The sequence below is a fragment of the Ascaphus truei genome, chromosome 21 (assembly GCF_040206685.1).
Source record: "Ascaphus truei isolate aAscTru1 chromosome 21, aAscTru1.hap1, whole genome shotgun sequence".
Lineage (NCBI taxonomy): Eukaryota > Metazoa > Chordata > Amphibia > Anura > Ascaphidae > Ascaphus > Ascaphus truei.
The window spans coordinates 9,890,396-9,916,618 of NC_134503.1; the positions used below are offsets into that span (position 1 = coordinate 9,890,396).

The 26,223-nt window shown below is 44.6% G+C and overlaps 1 protein-coding gene across 2 annotated transcripts in view; it reads right to left on the bottom strand.

Moving 5' to 3' along the window:
- Positions 1-26,223, bottom strand: part of COL5A1 (collagen type V alpha 1 chain) — a 162,597-nt gene that overhangs the window by 73,762 nt on the left and 62,612 nt on the right. For both annotated transcript variants that reach the window (XM_075578918.1, XM_075578917.1), the window contains exons 5-9: positions 10,255-10,386; positions 7,980-8,132; positions 6,533-6,787; positions 5,173-5,358; positions 3,580-3,639 (exon numbers count right to left, since the gene is read on the bottom strand). In XM_075578918.1, the coding sequence (XP_075435033.1) occupies positions 3,580-3,639; positions 5,173-5,358; positions 6,533-6,787; positions 7,980-8,132; positions 10,255-10,386 (786 nt within the window). The remainder of the gene's footprint in view (positions 1-3,579; positions 3,640-5,172; positions 5,359-6,532; positions 6,788-7,979; positions 8,133-10,254; positions 10,387-26,223) is intronic.

Genomic DNA, 26,223 nt, shown 5'->3' on the forward strand with positions numbered 1-26,223 from the left:
AGTGGATGTCCTTCCAGAAGGAGGCAGAATGGATGTCCTTCCAGAAGGAGGCAGAGTGGATGTCCTTCCAGAAGGAGGTAGAGTGGATGTCCTTCCAGAAGGAGGCAGAGTGGATGTCCTTCCAGAAGGAGGTAGAGTGGATGTCCTTCCAGAAGGAGGCAGAGTGGATGTCCTTCCAGAAGGAGGCAGAGTGGATGTCCTTCCAGAAGGAGGGAGAGTGGATGTCCTTCCAGAAGGAGGCAGAGTGGATGTCCTTCCAGAAGGAGGTAGGGTGGATGTCCTTACAGAAGGAGGCAGAGTGGATGTCCTTCCAGAAGGAGGCAAAGTGGATGTCCTTCCAGAAGGAGGTAGAGTGGATGTCCTTCTCCAGGAACAGGTGTTACAGGGTGTTACCAGGCATGAGTGGGTGGCTGGGTCAGCTGCAGAACTGTACATAGATTCCCCCTTTCCCCCGCCCTATCACAATTTTATTTCTGTTGATCCCTTCCCACTATCCCACAATGTTCATTGACATTATGGCTATTGTTTATATTTTATCCTCTGTGCCCCGTCCCACCTTTTCGTTCCATACCCCCCTTTACTTTTGTTTTTGAAAATGAAAAAATAAAGTGTTAAATAAAAGGTTACCAACGTGAAAGATAAGATGTATTTTTCAATAGCTCTGATGCTCTACACCAGGGGTCTCAAACTCAGTCCTCAAGGGCCCCCAACAGGCCAGCTTTTATGGATATCCCTGCTTCAGCATAGGTGGCTCAATCAGTGGCTCAGTCAAAGACTGAGCTGAAGCAGGGATATCCATGAAAGCTGGCCTGTTCGGGGCCCTTGAGGACTGAGTTTGAGACTCTACATAGTTCCGTGCATAGCAAACTAATGCAACCTCAGTTAATCTCTGCCATAAATCCCCTACAAATAGGTTTTGGGCCTCCTGGGGTTTCCTTTGGGTTCCATGTCCTCTGTGGGTGGCATGATAAACATGTGCTCAGTGTTTAACACACAGTCGCAGCTATTTAAGTGAAATATGTGCTCCCACTCTGCTTGTTTATCCCAAGACTCCCCCTCCCACCTCTGCAATCAGCTGTCCATGGGGAACTTGCAGAGGTTTCACTGGGGAAATGTGCAAACTTTCTACAGAATACCAACCAGCCAGAATGTTTCCCTGTGTACAGATTCATCAATAGGGTGGAGGTGCGGGGGTTTCAATTAGCCCCTACACTACTTAACCCATTCACTGCCAAACGGTCCCCTTTACCATAGTGGGTAAGGAAAAATAGTACAAATGCATCACATATATGTATGTATATATATATATATATATATATATATATATATATATATATATATAAATATATATACACACACGCACACCGACTCGTATTGTAAAACTGTGATGAACAGAATATGACTTTGCTTCGAGTTGATTTAAAAGGCTCGTCTTTGACCTCATTCTTGTTAAAAGCTTCATGTTTCTGGTCTTTTGTATTTCTGCCATATGATGGTGGTTCTTTTACCACCTTTCTCCCCTCCCCTTTTTAATTTCTGTACCCCTCCCCCTTCTAAAAAATCGTCAGGATCCATAAATAAGGCTCGTTTTCTGACCCCTCACCCGGGATATTGGAAATGTGGAAATTGCTTCTCTAAAACGATGGGGGTTTGTTAAGTACAAGAGCTCTGGTTTCTGTAACTAATTCCATACAATGAAGATCGACACTGACTCAAGCCCCAGTAATGGAAGGCCTCGTTAGCTTATTCATAGTGGAAACATCTGGGGCGTTTGCCAATATTTATTCTGCTGTTATAGTTGTGTTTGGACGTTTGGACATCTGGGAAAACTCTGTCATGGAGGCAAATGCCAAACGTTTACATTACAATGGAAGCTGTCAACGTGTCACTTAGTGACGGGACAAAGCTTTAACCCAGTCATTACCGCAGAGACCTACAATTCCCCACTGCACCTTTCTGAATCTCCTGAGTTATTAAGTGATAAGGTACATAACTACTTCTCTACCATGAGGCTGATCCTCGACTAAATACTCTGTTGCTTATCTTGGAAGGAGTTCCAGTAGAGGAACACAAACCTTTGCTGCAGCATTAAGCGTGGGAAGTATATATTTATTTTCTTTTGATTTTTTTCACTATATTTATTAGGGCACTTCTGTTTTCTAACCAGTTTTTACTGCACTGTAGCTCACCCATAGCACACATTGTGCTTCTACATTTGAATCCCTTAGGCAGTGTTTTTCAACCAGGGTTCCTAGGAACCCTGTGGTTCCCCGGGCATCCCTAAAGGGCTCCCTGCAATTTTCTTGTCATTTGAAAATTGAAGCAAATACAGAGGAATTTACAATGCATCTGATCTCAGACGCGCTATTAGAGAGGGTTGGGGTTCCTTACAATGCATCTGATCTCAGGCGCGCTATTAGAGAGGGTTGGGGTTCCTTACAATGCATCTGATCTCAGACGCGCTATTAGAGAGGGTTGGGGTTCCTTACAATGCATCTGATCTCAGACGCGCTATTAGAGAGGGTTGGGGTTCCTTACAATGCATCTGATCTCAGACGCGCTATTAGAGAGGGTTGGGGTTCCTTACAATGCATCTGATCCCAGACGCGCTATTAGAGAGGGTTGGGGTTCCTTACAATGCATCTGATCCCAGACGCGCTATTAGAGAGGGTTGGGAGTTCCTCAGAATTTCACTTGGGGTTCCTTAACCAAACAAAGGTTAGAAACCACTGCCCTAAGGAATTGCATAATTGTCACAGATCTCAAGCTGTTGGCTATACCGGGGGTCCTCAACTCCAGTCCTGGGGTGCTCCTGCAAGTACATACTGTACAGCTGCAGTTCCTATTTATTCCACAGGCGTCAGTCAAGAGCAGAACGATGTTACTCCGGCTATTCGGAAGGGTCTGGACCCCGATGTAGGACATTTGGTCATGGCCGTCTTGCCGCGATGAAGTCACTGCTGGTGATAAGTCGCCACTCACCTAGCCGCACTCTCTCTCTCTGTGGCCATTTTGCCGATAATTTAAACCCCTAGCCTTACCCTAAAACACCCTAATCTTAACTCCTAATACTAACTCTAACCCCTACCCTAAAAACCGTATCCCCTTGCCCTAATCCCCTACCATAAAACCAAACCCCTTACCTTAATCCCCTACCCTAGAAACATTAACCCCTTACCTAAAACCCCTATCCTTAACCCCTACCCAAACCGCTAAAACCCTTAAATGAACTTACCTTCGTGGCAAAACGGCCAGCGACTGAGCGTCCAGCGTGCCGGGAAGGGTCCCTCTGCGGCTAAACGCCGGTAGAGACTTGGTGGAGGCAAAACAGCCACGACCAAATGTACGATTCCGTCTGGACACCGCTTCTAATGTATATACTGCGTGTCTCTTCAGTACTCTATTACTGAACGTTAATTGAAAGGGGAGCAGTGCAAGAAATCTATATCTGGCATATATACTTATAGTATCTGGGTCCACTGATGTAAGGGACTTAAAGTGCTAACGGATATTAAGCATCATTTTAAATTACCAGTAAAGGCAATTCTGAGCAGGCTTGGCACGCAAAGCAGAACTTACAGGTTCAACGATGGCTGGCTCTCCCTTCTGTCCCTTTTCGCCTCTCGCGCCACCACCAACCTGCAAGAAAAGTACAGTGACTTTAGCCATTGCTACAAGACGGAACCAGCTGGAAAAAGCCGAGATGTTTAAAGTGTCTTTCAGAACCGTACGGTACAATGGGGCTTTGTCATTGAAACAGTCACAGCTGTGACACATCAACTCAATATCCAGCTGCAGCAAAGGAATGAGGTCATAGAAAGCCGTCAGCAATGGCGACCCTGCCCGTAGGTTTGTCTGCGATCCCACCTGGGATAGAGTTTGCAGATCTGAATGCACGATCAGAGAGGATTGTGGTCTTTCAACTGTCCAAATCACTTTGAGAAACGGTCGCAGAAAATAACATGCAGCAAAATATTAAGGGGAAAACTTTGCCAAAAATGGAGTCTGCCCTCAGCCATATAGTTGAAAAATAAAAAAAGATGTACGGTATATCTTAGCAATTTACAAGTCACAAAGTAACAAAATCACAATAGTACAACACTATATATAAATACAATATAGAATTAAAAAAAGGTGCGACACACCTGAGAAAACTACATTATTTCACAGGTAAGTCGGCTCTTTTGTACTTTTGCACACTATATTGTATTTATACTGTATTGGCACTTTTTCATAAATTGCTCAAATATACATCTTTTTTAAATATGTAGTGTAGTGCAGGCGGCGGTTTTTGTTTTGCCGAGTTTTTCCCTTAATATTTTGCGCTCAGTTACTTGGGCTCCTATTTTAGGGGCCCCTGTTTTGGGAAATTGTACCTTTCATTTGTTTAGTGATTTGATTATCCAAGGTTGAGTGCACTGGTACCATTTGGAGTATACAATAAATAACACATGCACCCTTACTGGATAAGTGATGTTTAAAGTGTAAGCTCTTGAGAACACTCAGTTCTTGCATGTGCAACCACACTTCATATGCTTTTACTTAGGACTCCGCATGGTTTGACATTTTAGGACCATACTTTAGTAATTGTGAGTGCCCGTTTCCTGTGTGCAGAGTTTCCGAAAGACACGAGGCATGTTTCAGATGGACCAATACACCTCTCTAATAAATGGGTATTAACATGTAATTTCTGCAGCACAGAAGACCACTCCAATATTAAAGTTGGTGCATGTATTTAGCTAATCCTCGTACTCCAGGGGTTTTTAACTCCAGTCCTTGAGACCCCCCAACAGGTCAGGTTTTACGGATATGCCAGGTGGCTCAATCAGTGGCTCAGTCAAAGAGCTTGGTTAAGCACAGGTGACTCAATCAGTGCTCAGTCTTTTACTGAGCCACCTGTGCTGAAGCAGGGATATCTTGAAAACGTGACCTGTTGGGGGAGGGGGTCTTGAGGACTGGAGTTGAGAATCCCTGTCCTCTTCAATATAATTAGAGGCAGGTTAATACAGAATTAACAACGCATCCACTTCTGTTCACCGGAATATAAGGTCATGCATATTTAATTGTGCATGACTACTTCTCTCTCTGTTAAATAAGTGCCTCAAAGAGAAACACATTCACTATATCTTTCTTTATTTATGATGCAGCATTATAGACAAACTCTGTGCATACCCCATATTCGGTCTCCTGGTTAGCAGGCATGCCACCCAAGCCATTATCAGATCCGGTGGTTCTTTCCTCATAGACATCTACATAGTAATCTTTGTCTGTCTCATAATCTTGTATGGTCTCCTCTGTGAAATCCCCATCAGGATTACCTTCCTTTCTGCGATTTTGTGCTCCGCTAACCGATGTACCCTGAAATGAAAGGACCAGAGCATCTTAGCAGCGCGTCACAGATCAGCGCATGCACTCAGAATAAAACAAACACAGCAACCTGCTGTAAAAAGTGCAGATAACTGTCAGAGTAAGCAGAACTGCTTGTGGCCACCTGAACCCCAATAATTATTGGATCCCCTGAAAAAACAAAGACTTCTCAAGAGAATACTGCAGGTCGCAGCCTCTTAGAATGGATTGTAACCCAGAATTGCCATTTCTTGGAGTCTTTATTTTTATTAGAATACCAGAAAATAACATGGCTTAGGCTGCGCTTATAGTGCCTTGTGACGGTGCCCCAAAACAAATGCATTGTCACCGTCGTAAGCGCTCATAGTTGGTAGCCGGTCAAATTTGATTTTTCAGAGGCTGCCGCCACATGTGACAGCCTCTGAACCAATCAATCACCCTGTCGCCAGTGTCGTCGCCGAAATTTAAATTCTAACTTTCGCGGGTGGCGACGGCAACGGGTAATGTCATCTGCCGTGTCGCCCGGCACTATACGTGCGGCCTTAAGGTTGTAACATTTGAAGCAGCAATCCTGCTTCACTTTGGAAAAATAAAATAGGGTTGAAGCAGGGGGTTTCCGGAGCAGATCTGTGTTAATTTCGGCTCCGGGGACCCACTGCTTCCTGAGATGCGTACCTCCGTAAGGCTGGGCGGTGTGTGGGGTACATAAGAGCGGCTTAAATGTCCCACGTCATGCGGGCCAATAGGAAGCAGTGATGTCATCCATTGAGGCTTCCTATTGTCCTGTGTGACCAGGACCTTTAAACGTCCGGTGCTGCTACCGGCGCCCCCCACCGAGGTAAGTATCTCAGGGAGCAGGGGGTCGCCAGAGCTGAAATTAACGCAGCTCAGCTCAAGAGACCCCCTGCTTCTCACCTATTAATCAGTACAAAGTATTGCTACTTACTCAGCCCAGCTAAAATAAGCCAAAGCAATGGCCCTGCGTGTTAGAGGAATCGTTGTAAATGCCATAGACATGGTGGAGAACAAGCGAGATGAGGAAGGAGAGGGAAATTGAGAAGGATGAATGAAAAAAAAATCAGTATCTATAAGTAGGACAGTTAATCACACCACAATGTAGTAGTTTATGGTGTTGGAACTCTTTACATTTAGCCATGGGCCTGTAGTGGAAAGATTAATGAATTACATTGGATGAGTTAACTGTCACGGCCGTTCTAGTGGGGACTTCTCCAGCTTCCTCTACGGTGACTCCAGTTTCCGTCTCTTCTAAATCGGTGTAGTTGTCTTCGTAGGGTGGAGGTGTGTAATACTCCTCCTGAACACCTTCATAGTTATATTCATCTGTGGCGGGGTTTACTATTTTGCTTTCTACTTTGGCCTCCGCTTCTGAAGCTGCAGTTACCCAAGAAGCCGGGGCTTCAGTAGGTGGTGGGGTTTCCTCCTGTTGAATCAAAATGCAATATTATCACAAAAACTGCAGGGTCGGAGGTTGGCCCCTTATCAAATAGAAAGGGAACATAAAAGGTGCAAAGAGCTTCCAAGAGACCATTATCAGAAGAACTTTTATCAGCATTGTTGAGACTACGTAAGGTTATCATGAAGAAGACATTCTAATGGTCACTAACCATGGACATTCTATGGTCTTAACCACAATAAGAGACCATATACAGTACAACACCAAGTGTGTTGGTGCTGCTATAAATAAGACATTTGAACAGGCCAAGAGTTTGATTCCCTAATTAGCACTAATATGGTACAAGTTAGGAGACAAAACGCTTTCCCCGGTTGTGTGCCTTATTTGATAGAGTTAACATACTTTCAAACAGAACAAACGTAGCCATTAGAATATGGCTTGCTTGAGTACATCTAGGTTTTCTTACAATTATACTGCAAGTGCATAAATAATATTTCATTTGTATACAAGCGGTACAGAAAATGCAGTCGCTATTATATTATTGAATATGATAATAGTTATAAAAATAATTGGAATAGAAATAGGGAATTTCATGCTGCTGTAGGTCTGCTGAGCCTGTACACAAGCCAATCACATTTGAATTTCAAATATCATTTCGTGTCTATACACATTTGCAGGCTGAAAGTATACTGTTTCACTTCATTTGAGGGACAATTTTGGTCAAATTAAAATGTGAAAGAGCTTATTCATTAACCACTAAGAAGGAAGCGTGTTTTTATAACATAGGATTGAAGCAGAGGGTCTCCGGAGCTTAACACCATTAATTTCAGCTCCGGGGACCCCCTGCTTCCAGAGATACTTACCTCCGAAGGGGGCGCCGGTATCTCCCGCAATTTTAACGCTCCGGCGTCACGTGGGCCAATAGGAAGCCTCGTGGGATGACGCCACGGCTTCCTATTGGCCCGCAGGGCTCGGGAGCTTTGAAATGAAGCCATTGTGTGATCCTTGCTATACGAGCAGCTACATGCACCCTACTACGGAGGTAACTTCGGAAGCAGGGTTTCCCAGGAGCTGTAACAGGGTTAATGGGATTCAGCTCCGGAGACCCTCTGCTTCCACCCCACTGTATGTATAAAAAAATAATTGCCCCCTTGGATTGCCGGTTTAAATTAACTATGTAGGAGAGAAAATAGTGTGAGAGAAGCATATGACTTCGTACCTCTTCGATTTCTGCTGCTGGCCTCACTACTTCTGCGTTGCCACCTTTTGGCTTAGGAGTGGAAGTGCCGGTTTTCTCACCTTCCCCATTTTCATAGTATGGATACTCGTAGTAATAACCCTCTCCGTCTCCCTCCACGGCTTCGGGGTACTGCTAAATATGCACACATTACACACATGTTAGTCCATCAGTCTGCTCACCAGCAGGGATGTATGGCATTAAACACAGTAGATAGAGACCAGAGACCATATACAACACCAATTAAAAGTTGGTGCTACTAGAACATAAGACATTTGAACAGGCAATGAGCTCGATTGTATAAAGAACACTAATATGGTGCAAGTTACGCGACAAGAAGCCTTTTGCCTTATTCGCTAAAGTTATCATACTTTTAAATAGAACATGAAAACTTAGATCTGAGATCTTCAGTGGGGTTCCACTGTCTAACCAAACCGGTTGCTTCATACTTGCCGTCTCTGCACATGTGAAATGAACAAACCAAAAGCACTAAAGATATACGTAGGTGATACAATAACATAAATTGAAACATAAAAGGTGGATAAAAATCCTGCAGGGGATGCAGCTTTCAATTTACGGTCTTGTAGTCCATTCAAGTATAATGTTTAAATTATAGAGGCGCAAAACACCCTCGGGAATAAAATGTGCTTCAATGAAATGGTGTAGTAATGGAGGTAATAAATCCACATTCCCCAACTGGTGTCAATCTTTCCAATAATCAAATCGCCAGGGTTCCTGGTGGATAAGGTATCAAAGAAAATTGGACATAGTGTGAAGTATTCAATGCTAACACGCATAACTAAAACATGAATCACACTTACAAGATGTCAGAATTAAATGAGCAGTGGGTGTTGTTTGAATCCGAGTCTCTGCGGCTCCGACAACAGACGGCTCCGGGGCACTGTTACTCTCACAGCCGGCTGGTATCTGGTACGTCACCGGTGTCTGTTGCGCTGAAAGGACCCTTGCGCACCGCGTCCCTCCGGGTCCCAGACTCAGTCCCAGGATCGATAGGATCTTTAAACGAGCGGACTGCCTGCCAAGTGGGATAGGTGCAACAGTCCAAAAAAGTTAAAGGGTGGAACTGAAGACAAAAGGGACAGCAATCTCACACACTCAGGTGTAGATGAATAAACCCTACGCGTTTCACCCTTCCAACGGCTTCCTCGGGGGATCTAAGGAAGCCGTTGAAACAGCGGAACGCATAGAATCAATTCATCTGCACCTGAGCGTAAGTGTGTGAGATTGCCGTCCCTTTTGGCTTCAGTTCCGCCCTTTAACTTTTTTGGACCATTGCACCTGGCGTACTTTGCCGGCAGGACGTTTGTTTAAAGATTTTATCGATCTGGGACCCGGAGGGACGTGGTGCGCAAGTGTCCTTTAAGCACAACAGACACCGGTAACGTTCCAGATACCAGCCGGCTGTGAGAGTAACAGAGCACTGGAGCCTTCTGCTGTCGGAGCCATAGAGCCTCAGATTTTATCCTTGATAGGCGCCGGAGTCCTGGTTCAAACAACACCCACTGCGTGTTTAATTCAAAATGCGTATTATCATTGAATAGTTCACAGTATGTCCATTATTCTTTGATACCTTATTCACCAGTATTCACCTTGATAAAGGGCTGTTTATAGTCCAAAACGCGTTGGTGTGTTTTTGTATATTATTATGATCCATTAAATTAGCTTTATTTTATGGGAACGCATCCTGGTGGTTTTTCTGGATATAGTGCTCCGTTTTTTCCTTCCCTTTCTTCTCCAATTTGAATATGGGAAAGATTGACACCAGTAGGGGAATGTGGATTTATTACCTCCATTGCTACACCATTCCATTGAAACTAGATTCATAATGAGGGTGTTCTGCAAATCTATAATTTAAACATCTCGTCACATGTGTATATGTGGTCTTACCTTGGCATCCCTTCCTTTTTATCCCCCAAATCCTTCCAGTTCTCCCTTTAGATGTGTAATCATATAATCAAAATAATTACTTCTGTCACTGCAAATGTCTAAATGGCCGTCTGCTTCTACTTCACCACCCCTTCCAGCAGAACCAAATATATACTTTCGGTTAACATATATTTGGTCCATTACCCAAAGTTCATACGTGAATTAATTTTTACTGGCATCCCCAACTAATGTAGTGTCATCTATGTGAAATGCTATAATGGCTCTCCATGTAACTGTGCCTCTTTTAATTTAGCCATGCATCGTCTGACCCAAGTGATGACCGCTCAGAAACCTTTCATCCTGTACTTACATATTCATCTGGATTGGGGTCCTGAGACTGGGGGGCATCTGGAATGGCTGTGTCACAGTCAGGGCTGTAGTGTTCGCAATAATCGTATGCAGCTCGGGCATCTGATACAATAAGGAGCTGCTGAATGTCTCCCTACAATGGAAAAAACAGAAAACAGTGGTCCAAGTGAGATTACTGTCGCTTTACAAACTCTCCTCTTTAGAACAATTATTCTTACCATCAATTTATAACGGACTGACATATTCCGTAGCGCAGTACAAAAGGGTGGGAGGATGGCAAACAGTAAAATAACAAATATTAACATACATGGTTACACTAAGTAAGGAGGGCCCTGCCTCAAGGAGCTTACAATCTATAAGGATGGGTAAGTGGAAGCATAGTGGGTGAGAAGGTTGGTGTGCTTCGGATTGTGACAGAGCAGCTGTAACATCAGCGAACGGCAGCAAACGGCTGGTGCCCATTTGGGATCTAATGACCACCGCTTTCAAATCAAAAAGGGGCGAACCCCAGAATTAAGTATGGATAATGCAATCAACAGGTCAGTGAAAAAAAATACAATATACATATTCAGGACAAGCAGGTTCGCTGCTTCAAAATGTCAACTGCACCAGCTTCAAAGTCTGTTTGGAAGTCGAACTTTGGAAACAAACTCAAAGACGAGCCACGTTTGCACCAAAGCAGGAGAATGGCTCATTCTCACATTTGTTTTCTGGGGGGTTTTTTTGGTTTTTTTCAGCAACTGGGCTAACGTCTACATTTGTAAACTTGTGAGAGAAGTTCCCATTTTGAGTTCTTCCCATAATTAAGAAAACAAAAAAAGAAACATTTGCTCCGGCAAAACTAAAACACAAATTGTTATTTTTAGAATCAATATATATATATATATATATATATATATACATACATACATATATATACACACACACACACACACAATCACACAATTAAAATAGAGTAACATAGTGAGTTTATGCAACATTGCTCAACAGAATTTTGGTCCCATAAAAGGTCCTATACAAATTATATAGGGTCCAAATATGTGTAAACAATATTTTGCTGATGTTCAAAGCAATACCAACCATCAATGGGACTGCTCACATGTTCTCATCATCTAACCAGTACCCATTGCTCGCTCCTTCACAAGACCTCATTTTGGCAACAACGCTGTTATACCGAGACCATTCCCAACTATAAATATGTGTAATAAAATATAGCGCTAAAAAGGATTCACCCCAAGTAAGGGTAGTTTGTGGTCAGATGCCGCGTATGACTGGGTGGATCCAGACTGAGTTCCAGTACTTACTGGGATACACACCCTGAAAACAGCGTGCCGAGGACCTGCACAAAGGCTGGCTGACTACTAACACCTATATTAAGATAACGTCCGTGGTAGTTGAGCTAATGTAGTGGATAACTTAACCAAATGCCAGCTAATGACACCTTAAAAGCACTTGATCACTGGAATGTTGACCAGCTTAATTACATTGAAGTTGGATGAATGTATCATTCCAGGTGAAAGAGCCTAAGATTAATTAGGAAAAGTAACCCATTTATTGCCACCCAGGTCTGCAGCTCAGGCAGTACAGTGTGAATTGATCACCACTGACTCTGTGGCAGGTAACATGTTAACTTCTTCATTAACAGACCTTATAATTTGATCAGCAAGACTCTAGGAAAACTAATTAGACTACACTCTGACATCACCACGTCCTCCAGTGTTAAAGTAGAACATTCCTGCTATTAGCCTGAAGCACTAAAACCATCACTTGAAATATGTGCAGTAGCAGAATATGTACATTTCCATATAAATCCAACTGAGTGATAAAGCTGGCTGCAATAAATATACAGCCTCACTGTTCTCTTTTGCATATATGGAGATATGTTCGGCTATACTGCAATTTGCTGAACCAGCAGAGCCATAGAATCCTATGTAAACTCAGTGATATTCTGTTTGACATGGATATGTTGTCACTATAAACAATGAACGAGCTATATCTTTATGAATTGCTAATATGACAAACCAGATAAAGTTGACATCTACAATTACCAAGCAAAACGCTCACACCAGCTTCTGAATCTCACCCAATTTAGCTGATTGACTCTTAAAATGATAAGTAACAGTCTTGTAAGCTAGAAGTGATTAACATCCCTAACAATAGTCCTATGCTGTCTCACCATAATTATAATTAGACATGTTTCTCAATATATCTTTACAGTTTGGTGGTTCACTGTTTTCCTGATAAATCACATGCGGAAGAAAGCTAGACAGAGGTATTTCTAAGGCTGCGTCCATAGAAGGACAATCAGCGCTGAGCCGTGCGGACGCTCCGCGATAAGCCCCGTCATCCTCAATGAGGATGTCTTGAGAGGGGGCTCCCGCGAGCATCCGCAGGCGTGCTGAGGCGTGGGGATTTTCAGCCGACAGCAGAACCTGTTTCTGAACGTGCTGTCAGCTGAAAACCTCCAATCAGAGCAAAGCAGCGTCAACGTCACGGCTCTGTGACGTCGGCGCTTCGCGGGCTATTGGCCCAGTGACATCAGTGCCCCTCCTCCCCCCGCCTCCCGATTGCGCACGCTGGCTCGTCTGCTAGTTCATGCAATCGCTCCTGATTGCGCGGACGAGCCTCAGCGTGAGCGCGGAGGAGCGCTGACTGCTAAACTATGGACGCAGCCTAAACCACACCACCTGCAATAATGTCAGGAGTTTGTGTTCCATCGTTTACTTGGCATACAATATACAGTGATGATTGAAATCACAAATCAGAATCAAAGCAATGGAGGTAATGGCACTGCCTGCAACATAGTACAGATATACTTTACTTTAGTGCTACATGGATCTGCAACACATTGCAAAGTAATGCTCTCATTTTCCATCCGCCACCAATAGCGGGTATAAGTATGAGAGAGAGATTGATTTTGACCGGCTACTGGCTGCTTGCCTTATTACACAAACAACGCATGGCAGTGTTTATTTGTAGTTTATAATAGAAACCACACAATAAACTGAATAAGAACACTGTGTCAGTGTGTAGGGCTATTACATATACTGTACCCTGTTACATGTTGGAAATACTGCAGAAGATAAGGAGTTAAGGCAGTAGGGGAAAAACTGGAGGACATAACAGGGCTTTGCTGCCATTCCAAAGGGTTTCAACTGTTGATTAAACAAACCACGGCAAGAATGAAAAGTTCAATTAGGCAAGGTGCCCGTACATGAATCAGTGTCTGAAAAGAACAGCCTGAAAAATGTCAGCTCCCAACATGAGACAAAGCAGCAATGTTGGGGGAAATAACTGATTTCCAAAGGCCTCTGGTTTCCAGTTAAGCGTTGGGGTTGAAACATTGTCCCACAGAACAGGCCAACTAGGAGATAGAGTGGAGCGAACGGTGACGTCTGTTCAGTTTCAAGCTGGTGGATGCGGAGAATGAATTCCTTAAAATGACATTCTCCAGGAGTTAGAGGGGGGTCTCTCCACTCCTTCACTTCCAATAATGGGTGGTACATATGACAGCACACATATCTCCATCCTGGTGGTGGGTGAGCATGTAATGCACTGTTTGTTATAAGTAGGCTTATTATTTACTGTTTGGGAGAAGGTTAACATGGTGACGGATTATGCCAGTATCCAAAATGTACTGAAATGTCCATGAAGAGTTAGGTGGTTCCTCAGGGCTACATGAGAGCTGGTTACCATCAAGTGAGTGTCAGTCCTAACGGCCAGATGCTCTTTAAGATAGCTTTATCTGGTAGTGTCTTAAGTACTAGTGAAACATAGTAGAGGTTGTCAGTATCGACACCACAGGATAGGCTTATTTAGCATGGACAAATGCACTTCCCTCGACAACATCCTTCCTTTATTAATGACCTTCATGCTAAAGCACAATTATCTCCTTATAAGGACATTTGTCAAGCAAATAAATCTAATGCCGATATGAAGATACTATGAGAGGAGATAAGGGAACAAGAATGTATCTCAAGCCGCTTCCAAACTTCTGCAAACTATGTCAGAGAATTTTAAGTACGTGCAAGGCAAAAACAGGGGGGGAAAGATACTTTTTGGCTGTTATTTTTTTTTTTTTAGGAGACAACACAAGTGGTTTCCCTGCTTTATAAACATATATACATATCCCTGGTACAACTACACAATACACAGGGCATCCACCTCTTACACAGAACGGCACAGATAACGTGCCCATACCCTGGTTATCCTCTTGCCCATAGAAGGGAATATTTACACAGTGGAAACAAAAAAAAAAACTATCCCTGCAGTAAAAATCTCCTATTTTTGCAAAGTCAGACTTTTTGAAGTGGGGTAGAAAAAGAGGAAGGGGAGCGGGGTAAGAAGGGCCTAAGATTTCAGCACATGTTGCTTACCGAGCGCAAATAGGAAACAGATGGGGAGAAAGCATTAAAATAGGTAACCACAGAATTCTTCTGCAGGAGATGAATGCTAGTTTCAATTACACCCCTGTTAAGACAATATTGTCCTTTCCCCCTGATCACATCGCTTTTATGCTGATGTCTAGGGAATTTATACTTATTTTGTTCTTCATTAATATTATGTTTTCAGTGCGGAGAGCAGACAGGAATCTGTGCAAATGATCGGGTTTCTCCAGTACGTATACTGTATGGAGTTCATTTGGCCAGGTTTTAAGCGGTCAATATTATGCAGGGTAACAGGGCAGGGAATTTAAGCTCCAGAGCTATTTCACGTGCAAAACACAACCCCTGCCCAAGACATTTAAACATCCAACAAGTTTAAGCAAATTATTTGGGTGTACGAGCATGCAACTCCATGGTGCTTTACAGGTTTCAATGTCTCTCACGGGGACTCCTCGCTTTGTTCACAGATTGTACTGAAGCAGGAAATGGATCAAACCATGAATAAAGTGCTGTGATGTTTTGAAACACGGTGGCACAATCCGCTGAGACGTCCTTCAGCATATTCCAATGCGGCCCAAAACGTAGCCTGTCTTCCATATTACTGCTCATTGCACCAAAGGCTCAGCAGCAGCTTAGCACAGCGACATTTCAGTAGCCCGGGGAAAAAAGTCTAAAATAGTCTTTATAGTTCCAGTACAGAGGTTGCCAACTTCAGTCCTCAAGGGCCACCAAAAGGTCAGGTTTTAAGGACACCCCTGCTTCAGCACAGTTGACTCAAGCAGTAGCTCAGTCATTCTGACTGAGCCACTGATTTAACCCCCTGTGCTGAAGCAGAGATATCCCTAATCCCTGGCTTGTTGGTGGCCCTTGAGGGCTGGCGTTGGCCACCCCTGTTTTAGCAGATCTTAGATGGGTCTGGCCTATATCGGCACAGGCAGCAGACAGAAATAAAGGCTTACAAGTGAATTTAATATAAACTTTACTTAACTTGCCAAGTCACAGGTGTAGAAATGAAAGGTCACCGTCCCCTTAGTTGTTGCACTGTATGCCCTGGCCCCTTCAACACTACTCTTTTTCCATTTGACCCTTGACCTGGAATCCCAGTTTAGAATACATCCTTGTGTATTGCTAGAATTAGGGATGAGCGAATCTGCCCAAATCTGTTTCCCGGATTTTCTCGCATTTTCCCCCCCAAAAATCCATTTTGCGATGTCAAATCCGCAAACGGAATTTGGACGGTTTAAATCCGCGAGGAACTCATCAAAAATAGTCCGTCGGATACAACCCTTTGGCGGATTCTTAAGAATCGGATAGCTGAATCCGCGGATTGGATTGTACAAATCCATCCACGGGTCGCGGAATCCACGGAGTGCATTAGTAATAATAATGTAAAAATCCGCGAAACGCCCCATTTTTGAGATTGATCCGCTGAAATCCGTGGACCAAAGGAACCAGCCGATCAGCTGCGGATCCAAATTCGCCCATCTCTACCCAGAACCAGTTACTGTACACAGAACTATTAAAATAACAGCAGTACACCAGGCAAGGCATAAAAGTACTTGGAAGTCCGGCACTGTGGGATGCCCCCTGGAAATTCTCGAGTAACACACAATGAGACCTACTGTGTTAGGATATTGTTACGGATTCACAGAGAGAAACATCTGGAACAAAATCCTATCATTTGCCCAAAGAAAGAACTGCATCATAGAGTAAACCAATTAATTAATGTATCTTTCTTTTCTTTCCCCCCCCCCCCGTGCATTTGATAACTTGTGAAGTCACGTTCCCCCCCGCCGATTCTATGCTTTCCCGATCCTGCAAGATAGGTTCTAAAGTCACTAAGGAAACATAGGAACTGGTTCCGGCAAGCCCGGTTCCTCTAGTCAATCACCCTAGCATCAAGTTAATAGAAGAGTGCTGCGAGAAAGGGGGACCTTTCAGATCTTTTCAGACTTGTAATTGGATCCAGTCTTGATCTTTACATACCATCCAAAATGAACCTAATGCATTCCTGGTGATATAGGTAATACCACAAAAAATATGTATATTCTCCCAGTGAAACGTATTGCATTGGGATTGGCATAGGAATTCTCAAAGATTTGGAGACTGGCAATACACCTATGAAAAGCCGCACAGTGTAGCAGGATGAAAGGCTTATTTGTGGGCTCAAATGTAGGGTCGCCAGGTGGCTTCTCCAAAAATACTGGACACAATGGTGAAAGGTGCAACATGCTCGACACACACACCCCCCACTCACCGCTTTCCACTCCATGCAGTTTCCTTCTCTCCTTGGCCCCATTCCCAGGCTCCTGACACCTCCTCCTGATTGGCTGCTGTTGGGTAATGCAACCAATCAGGATGGACGAAGCTGCCCAGCCCCCAAACAATAGCCCTGCTCTCTCCCTGCTCGGGGATATCCCGCGGACCTGCCAAAGCCGGCCAGGTCACTATGTCCAGAGAGATAATACTGGTGTCCAGAATTATCTCTCATTTTATACTGGACAGTGTCCAAATGCAGGATCATCCGGTTGTCCGTCCTACTATATGTTAAACTGGAACTCAAACCGATCCCCTTAAGGGATTTCTATGCCTGAGATAAAGATGGCTAGGAAGTGCCAGTCACAACATGCTGACAAAGAGCCTTGTGGGACCAGCCATAAACCCTTCAGTAACAGGGAAGCTGCCTGGAATGTGACCTTTTACCCTGGCAGACATATGTCACACTCATAACCACCTGGTAAAAGTGACACACCAGGCCCATGGCAGGCGGAATATGGACCTCATCTCGCTCTCTTCCGCCCCCTTGCAACAGCTGCGGGCCATTAACACTTAGCTGTTGGTTTCTTGACTCCCTGAAAGCTATAATAGAGCTGGAATAAGAACAAATACAATTGACAGTATTCCTGACAACCTATAATAGAGCACAGTGACTCAAACTTCACAGCAGGGTCTCAAAATCAGTCCTGAAGCGCCACCAACAGGCCAGGTTTTATAGACATCCCTGCTTCAGCACAGGTGGCTCAATCAGTGGCTCAGTCTTTGATTGTGCCACCTGTGCTGAAGCAGGGATATTCATGGAGGGCCCAATTAGTGGCTCAGTCTTTGACTGAGCCACTGATTGAGCCACTTGTGCTGAAGCAGGGATATCTGTAATACCTGGCCTGTTAGTGGTCCTTGAGGACTGAGTTTGAGACCCCTGCTTTATCGCTACAGGTATAAGATACAATGTATTCTTTTCTACAACACAAACCAACCCTGGGTTTCATTTTAATACACTTTAAACATGACACCAAATTCAAATTTATAGGGGTGCGCAAACTGGGCCCCCCGCCCCCCAGGGGGGCGCAGGAATTTCTGGGGGGAGGGGGAGCGGCGCTTACATACGCCCCGCGCTCTTCCCCAAAGCATTTAAATTAAATGACAGGGGATCGTGCGAGGCCTCTGTAAGTTTCCTTACTTTGTCTTCAACGGCCTCGGGCCAGGCCATGGCAACATGGCGTCATTGGTCACGGAACGTCGCGTTCGTTACACATGACCCCGCGGCGTCATTTGATGCCGGAGACAAGGTAAGGGGGGGGGGCACGAGAGCATGGGGGGACAGCAGGCAGGGGTGCGCAGGGGGAAACGTTTGCGCCCCCTGGCCTAGAGTGAAATCATTCGTCAGTACACAGCAAGAAGATTTAACTCCTACAAGTCTAGATCATGAAAAGGCACCGCTATATCAGGGGGCAGCAATCTCTCACAATAATAAATAGCCTTAAAAGAGGGGGGTGACTTACAAACACTTGGCATCAAAGCAGCAATGCTACATTCCCCCTCTTTTCTTTTTTTCTTATTTTTATATGTAAAGCATGTGACAATGTATCATTCTACTTTCTTAATTAAGATGGCAATCGTTTGGTGCTTCTGTTATAAAATCGGTTTTAATCCTGATTGTGTGCCTAACAAAATGGCTGCAGTCTGTGAAATGCTGCAGTTGTTATGTAACATTACATTACTAAGTGTAAAACATTATTGTTACAGCTTTCAGGGAAATACACAGTCTGCTGTTTGGAACACAGCAACAGATCTGTTTGTGATACTTTGTTGCCAAAGGGCAGAGCTACAAAAAAGGAGTGGGTCAGAGCCGGTTTCAAAAGAGGAAGTGGATGCTACTTTGCTGTAGCAACCACAGAACACCTTATATTTTAAGACTGTAATGGACCCAGGACAGGGACTCCCTTTTATGATAAGTGCTTGTACCACTTTCCCTGTTACTTTTATAATCCAATAAAGTTGTATATTTTTTTTTTTATACAGTGCAGAATACACCCTACTAGCATATAGGTGTATCGGATGTCTCGGATCAATAAAGGCATTAATTATTCTTCTTCTGTCTTTAGCAAGGTGGGAGTTAATTGAAGACTGTTGCCAGTAAGCAACACATTTATAACCATTTATTCTGCCCTGTGACATTAGATGACAAATGTCAAACAGTGTTTTGCCCTGAGCCCTTTCACATTATGGCAGTCACAGGCTGCTCGCCACAATTATATGTTAATTAGAGTATCTTGCCGCATTAAACTTGGAAGAGCTGTGCAGTTTTCTGAGTACCTAACAATTGTCTAACAATAGGGGGTAACTTGAGTTTGTATTACCATGGGCAGTATTCCACACAGCTAAATTGCAGGGATTGGCATTATAAACAATGATTACATGTCATTTTGTGTTCTGCTTTCTTTAACCTTTGGCACTTGATAAAATGTTTGATCTTGTTTAAATGGGTTTACTTATGTTAATAATAATGGTGATTTTCCAATACGTCGCTCTAGATCTTTTTCCTATGGAGTAACAACACTCCTCTAATAATTATTATTGTTATTATAAATAAGTATTTTTATTTCAAGAGTATGAGGCGTGTACCGCCCATGGAGGCAGAGCCGTTACTGTCACTGCTTTGCACTGCAGATTGTGTCCCACAATGCCTTGAGCTACTCAATGCATTGTGGGGCGAAATCCCAGAGTGCAAAGCGGTGACTGCCCGTTGAGCCTCTCTGGTGACTGCACGTGCGCAGTCGGTCTGTCTGTTCTCTACACAAATAGGCAGGGGTTCCAGGCATGTTATAAGTGTCTGAGATCTTGATCGTGCTCTTTTACTAAAAACGGTAAGTACAATCGTATATTTAAGGGTACAATTCATCCAAAAGCAAGATTTTTGAGGGCACAGATAATCAAATAATTGTATAAATCTAGCCTTCTTCCCAGAATGGTTATTTTTAAAATTATATTTAAAAGAAGATACTGTATCTCCAGAATGATACAGCCTAAAAATGAGATACTACTTTAGGGAGTATGATAACGTTTGTTAAAAATGTATATGTGTCTTTTAGTGCTGAAAGAAGATTGTACATCCAATTAAATCAGCCCTTGGATCCCACCCTGTCCTGTTATGTTGATCCAGGGGAAAGCAGATTATTCCATAAGACGAGCCAAACAAGGCCAAACGGTTCCTTGTAGACACACAATATAAATGATTAGTAGAGCTCTGCATTGGAATAGGGCCGCGGGTTCTCCCTGTCCTAATGAAATACCTGTAAGAATGCATGTATACAATGGTGTACTAATGATACCTCCCCAAGCTTGCAATGACATAAATGTGCTATCCCATTCACTCTGGATTGAAGTGAGCTTTAATGTACAATGCTCTGCCATCTATTTCAGCACTTAAGAGGTCTATCTAATTCCTCTAAGCTATCCGTCCGCTCCTCCTCCTCTTACCGTGCACCCCAAAACTGGAACAGTCTACCGGAGACTCACAGCCGCCACCAGTCTAAGTTCTTTCAAAACTAAAGCTGTCTCACATTTTAATCTGGTCTGTAACTGTTACATACGCCCATAATATATATTATCTCTTACTGTGCATGCAATGTCTTGTATATAATGTATAACCCTGTTTACTTCTGTAACTGTATTTGTAACCATATATTACTGTATTTTTTATCTTAAGGCCTCGGTCCCGCTGCGCTCGTTGGCGCGGGCGGCCATGTCGCGAGTTCCCCACCAGCAGGGGAATCCTCGCGAGCCGGTCCCGGTCCCCACTGGCGGCACAGCTGACTACACGCTGTGGCGCGTCAGCCGCTAGGAGACACAAGAGAATGGTGTTTCCTAGCATTGACGCGTGACGTGTGTGGCTGTGAGCCAATAGGGAGGGGAGGCTTCGGGAGGAGGAGAGGCTTCGGGAGGAGGAGAGGCTTCGGGGAGCGGGGAGGAGTGTGGAGTGAAAGCAGGTGAGTGCCTGTCTGTGTGTGTGTCTGTGTGTGTATGTGTGTGCCTGAGTGCGTGAGAGCCTGCCTCTGTCTGTGTTTGTGTGTGTGTATGAGTGCGTGCCTGTGTGTGTGTGTGCTAAGGCCCCGCTCCCAGAGTCAGCGCACCCGCACTGCAGACAGGCGGTGCGCTGAGATACACAGACCGCGATATGCAGTCTGTAGGGAGCGGGAGCCAGAGCGGGAGGTGGGCGGGAGTGGGAGGATTGACAGGGAGGGGGGGCATGGCTTGAGCGGAGGGACCCGCTACTCTCCCCCCCCTCCCTCCACGGACTCGGGCTGGAGCTGCTGAGGGTAAGTTTAAACACACACACGCAGGCACTCATACATACATACACACACACACACACACACACACACACAGGCAGGCAGGCTCTCACGCACTCATACACACACGCGCGCACACACAGGCAGGCACTCACGCACTCATACACACACACACACAGAGGCAGGCACTCACGCACTCAGACACATACACACACACAGACAGGCACGCACGCACTCAGACACACACACAGACAGGCACTCACCTGCTTTCACTCCACACTCCTCCCCGCTCCCCGAAGCCTCTCCTCCTCCCGAAGCCTCCCCTCCCCATTGGCTCACAGCCACACCACGTGACGCGTCAACGCTAGGAAACACCATTCTCTTGTGTCTCCTAGCGGCTGACGCGCCACAGCGTGTAGTCAGCTGTGCCGCCAGGGGGGACCGGGACCGGCTCGCGAGGATTCCCCTGCTGGTGGGGAACTCGCGACATGGCCGCCCGCGCCAACGAGCGCAGCGGGACCGAGGCCTTACTCTGTGCCAAGGACGTACTTTAAAACGGGAGGTAATTCTCAATGTATTACTGCCTGGTAAAGCATTTTACAAATAAATTAGGCTGATGCTATGCTATTGTGAGACTTCCATTTGGGGTCCTTATCTTTTATCTCCAGGCCTGCTCCTTCTGCCAGTCTCATGACCACTGAAGGGGTTAACATGCGAATATTTTAGTTATAAATCTGCACCTCCACTAGAGACATGGACAGAACAGGGGGCTGCATTCTCCGGTTGACCCTTAGCCTCCCTGTTTAACTAAAGGCCATTCAGTGGTTTGCAGGACATCATGAATAGACACCATTGTCTGTTTTGACCTGTTAGGTCGTGCACTGGCTATGAAAGCTGAGAGAGAGATGGAACATCTGACAGCCGCACACTTGCCTTCCCTGTCTCTCACTATCTCTGCGTAATGCGACATGGAAAATGAATGTAGGATGAGTGAAGGGAATTGGAAAACTTCTTCAGTGCTAAAGGGACCTTCTGGATGAAGGCGTCTTTCAGGGTTTTAATGAAAGGTTCAGTGACATTTACTTGATGTTTCAATGTTTAGTAGTCAAGTGTGTGTTTCTATGACCGATTCATTTACTGATATTCTTATGTGTTGTCCCCAAACTTAGATGTTCTCCCATTTGTAGTGGAAAATGAAGTGCTGTAATTGTAGGGAACAGCCTTGAATTTAAGGAATTCCATACCGGAAGCCTAGAAATCTGCATAGTTAACACTTGGTGGTACCACAGAGGTGTGTGTTGTAGTTGCATTGAAGGCCAAAACGGCATATTGAATTGTAGAGGGTGTCAAGTTTGCTAAGGTGGGTTTGGGGTGCCGAGCCGTAAACTATGTCCACATAGTCGATAATTGGCATTAGCATCTGCTGTGCGATACGCTTTCTTACCAGCAGACTTAGGCGGCGCCCATTCTGCCGAAGACAGTGTGGAGACGTGCATGCGTGGCACGATCATAATGCCTTAAGGCAATGATTGCGCCCATAGACCGCACATGCGACAGCAGGAGGGTGCCCGATCAATCAGTTCAATCTGATTCCTCAGCACGACAGCCAGGTCACATGAGCGGTTCACCCGATGAGGGCGAACGAGCTCGTGATGCCCCTACACATGCTCCTAGACACGACCCCCCACCCACGACGCATCTAGCATGGCCAAAAAATGCTCCTGCTAAACGCGGGTGACGTCACATGCTCCACACGGTCTTCGGCAGCATGGACGCAGCCTTAGGGAGGATTTGTTCCTATAAAATACACCTAGTTTGGTATAGGTTTTGGGTGTCAGGCTATCAATGTGCATCCCAAATGTTAAATGGGAGTCATACCATATGCCCACATATTTAAAACTAGTAACAGGAGCTAGGGTAGTATTAGCGTTGGTTCTGATATGGAGCTCAGTCATTGGAAACTTTAAAAATTTAGCCTTGGTCCCAAATACCGTTGTTAGTCTTGTCAGTGGTTAGAGACAGTTTGTTTTGGGAAATCCAATTTTGAAGTCTCAAAAAGTCAGATTGAAGTATGTGTTCACGGTCAGAGAGGCTATGGCTGTGTGCATATAAGATTGTGTCATCTGCATACATGTGTATTGAGGCTTCCTTACAAGCTGTAGGAAGATCGTTGATGAACACTGAGAAGAGTAGGGGCCCCAGAACAGAGCCTTGCAGGACACCACAGGTGATATCCAAGGGGTTTGGAGTTAGAGCCTGAGATAGACACATGTTGTGATCTTCCTGATAGGTAGGAATGAAACCAGTTTAAAGCATGCTTCCCTATTCCAGAGCTCTGGAGTTTGTTAAACAAGATAACATAATCAACAGTATCAAAAACCTTTGCAAAATCTAGGAATACTGCACCAGTGAGTTGTTCCAGTTTCATTCCACACTGGATCTCATTGCAAACTTTTAGCAGGGTAGTTACCGTGGAGTGTTTGGGGCGAAAGCCAGATTGGAATTGGCTAGGGAAATTTGTCCTGATATAGTAATCGCTTAATTGGGAGTGAACACATTTTTCCATGATTAGCTTGGTTTGTGATATTGAGTTTGTGTATTGAGTTCCAAACTCTCAGTTAACAAAACCATAACACTACACCAGGCTAAGGCCCAAACTCACTAAACTAAAGTCCTCTGCCATAGTGTTAACTCCGTTAGTGTGACGGGGATGGTAAAGCTGTACTCATTAAAGAAATTAACGTAACATGAACGTATGTTAATGACCCGTTAAAAAGCTAGCATTATAAAGAATGAGCGTTAGCGAAATTTATGTGCAAATGAGTCGCTAGCATAAGAAAATCCAACTTGCGAAGCTCAACAAAGTTAGCACCAAAAATGTACGTTACGGTATTAAAGTTATAACTAAAATGGCGTTACTTCCGCCCACACTGAAATAGGGCAAAAGCAATAGGCAAAAGTCCTATTTCAGTAGCAGGATGAGAGCAACACTAGGTTTAGATATGACCTAAATAGCATAGTTTTATGTCCCTGCGTTATTTCCCGCTTCTCTAAACTCCTCAAAAGGCCTTTTCTCAGTGTGTGGTTGGATTACCTTCAAGACAGAAATGTCGAGTTATTTGAAGATAACGTAGCGCAATCCTTAAATAACAGGACGCTAACCCGTTGCTTATTAGATTTTGGTAACGTCACATTTTTTGCCCTGTTTTAGCGAGTCTGGGCTTTGGTCAGGGGAGTGCAAACTTTTGAAGCTGCGCCCCCCTGTCTTCCCTTCCCCGGCTCTCGCGTCCCCCCCCCCTCTACCTTGTATTCGCGTCAAATGACGCTGCAAGGTCACGTGACATCATGTGACGTCACATGACCCGCGTGTCATTTGACGCGTGTGACATCACGTCGCATGGCCCGCGGCGTTGCCATGGCGATTCATCACACAGCCGGCCTGAATCCCGGTAAGTGGAGTGTTGCAGGGGCTTCACGCGATCTCCCAGCATTTAATTAAATGCCTGGGGGAAGAGCGCGGGGCCTCTGCAACCGCCCACGCCCCCCCACAAAAATCTCCTGCGCCCCCCAGTTTGCGCACCCCTGACTTAGGTGATCCAAGTCTGAAGTCAATCTCTATGTTTCCATCATCAACTACCCTCATCATCAACTACCCTCTCTCTTTACCATTCTCCCCTCCTCGCCTAATATTTTTTCTATGTCCCCCTCTCACTGTCTCTTTCTCCTTCACAACTTCTTATTTCCTACTCACCCTCTTTCTTTCACACCCTGTTTCCCTTTATTTCGCTCGCTTGCTTATCTCCTTCCTGAATCTACCTCTTGCCCGTCTCCCACCCGAGGCTTCTACCGTCGGCAAACTGGTGCGTCCATTGGGAGCCAGATTATTGGTGAGCTGTGATATGAAATCAAATTACATTTGTATCTAAGGTAACAAATATGAGTTTGGAAAATTCACCCATTCCTAATTAGAAGCAACACACAAATTGAAATATTTCAGTCTCTCCTCGCAGACAAGAAGAAACATGAAAATGCAAGCAAAAGCAATTTATCTTGGCACGATTCCGACTTAAGAGATCAGAAAAGAATGAAATACCTATTTGGTGGTCTACTTTGTAAAGTGCATATATGAGGAATAAAATAAAAACTCTGTATTGATGAAAGCCATATATGAAGACTCAAGAAAGTTATATGCCAAGAATACCTTGTATTTCTCAGGGTTCACAGTTCTTAGAGTATATTCTTTTGTCATTTGTTTTATCAGCTTGTTTTATTTAACTAATTTATCCTCTCCGGCTATGCCTGCAGTGTTAACAGAATGAAACGGCATCATACCTGTAGATGGCACATATGCCCAGCTGCAAGCATGATAATGTATAAAAATGTGACCTTACATATAAGTTGATGTCATCTGAATGTCTGTGGTATCCATTACATAGGATAGAAGCAGAGGGTATCTGAGCTGAACCCCATTCATTTCAGCTCTGGGGGCCCCCTGCTTCTGGAGATACTTACCTCCATAGGAGGTGTGCGTAGCCACTCCTTTCGGGTAGCAGGGTTCAGGTAATGGCGGCGTTTCTAAGCTCCCGCATCCTGCGGGCCAATAGGATGACGTGATGTCATCAGGTTCGGCTGCCTATTGGCACGCGTGACATGAGGGCCTTAAACTTTGCAGAGACAGCGGCATTCCCTTTGGAGGTAAGTGTCTCGGAAAGCAGGGAGTCCCCAGAGGTTAAATGAAAGGGGTTCAACTTCGGAGACCCCCTGCTTCAATCCTGTCTAGAAAAAAACAGTAATAAAAAAAAGGGTTGAGGGTTCAGAGGTGCAAACTTTCTAAAGCTTGTATGGACACCTAAAAGTATATGCTTTCGCTTTACTTAACATGGGTAACTCAGAGAAGAGACACAAGATTAAAATAAGGCGTTAGCTATGTAGACCTCTGCCAGGGACAGGCAACTGTTTTAATCGGTCATGTTTAATTTGAATGTAGCCTGGAAAACAGATGGTGCCACAGCTTTA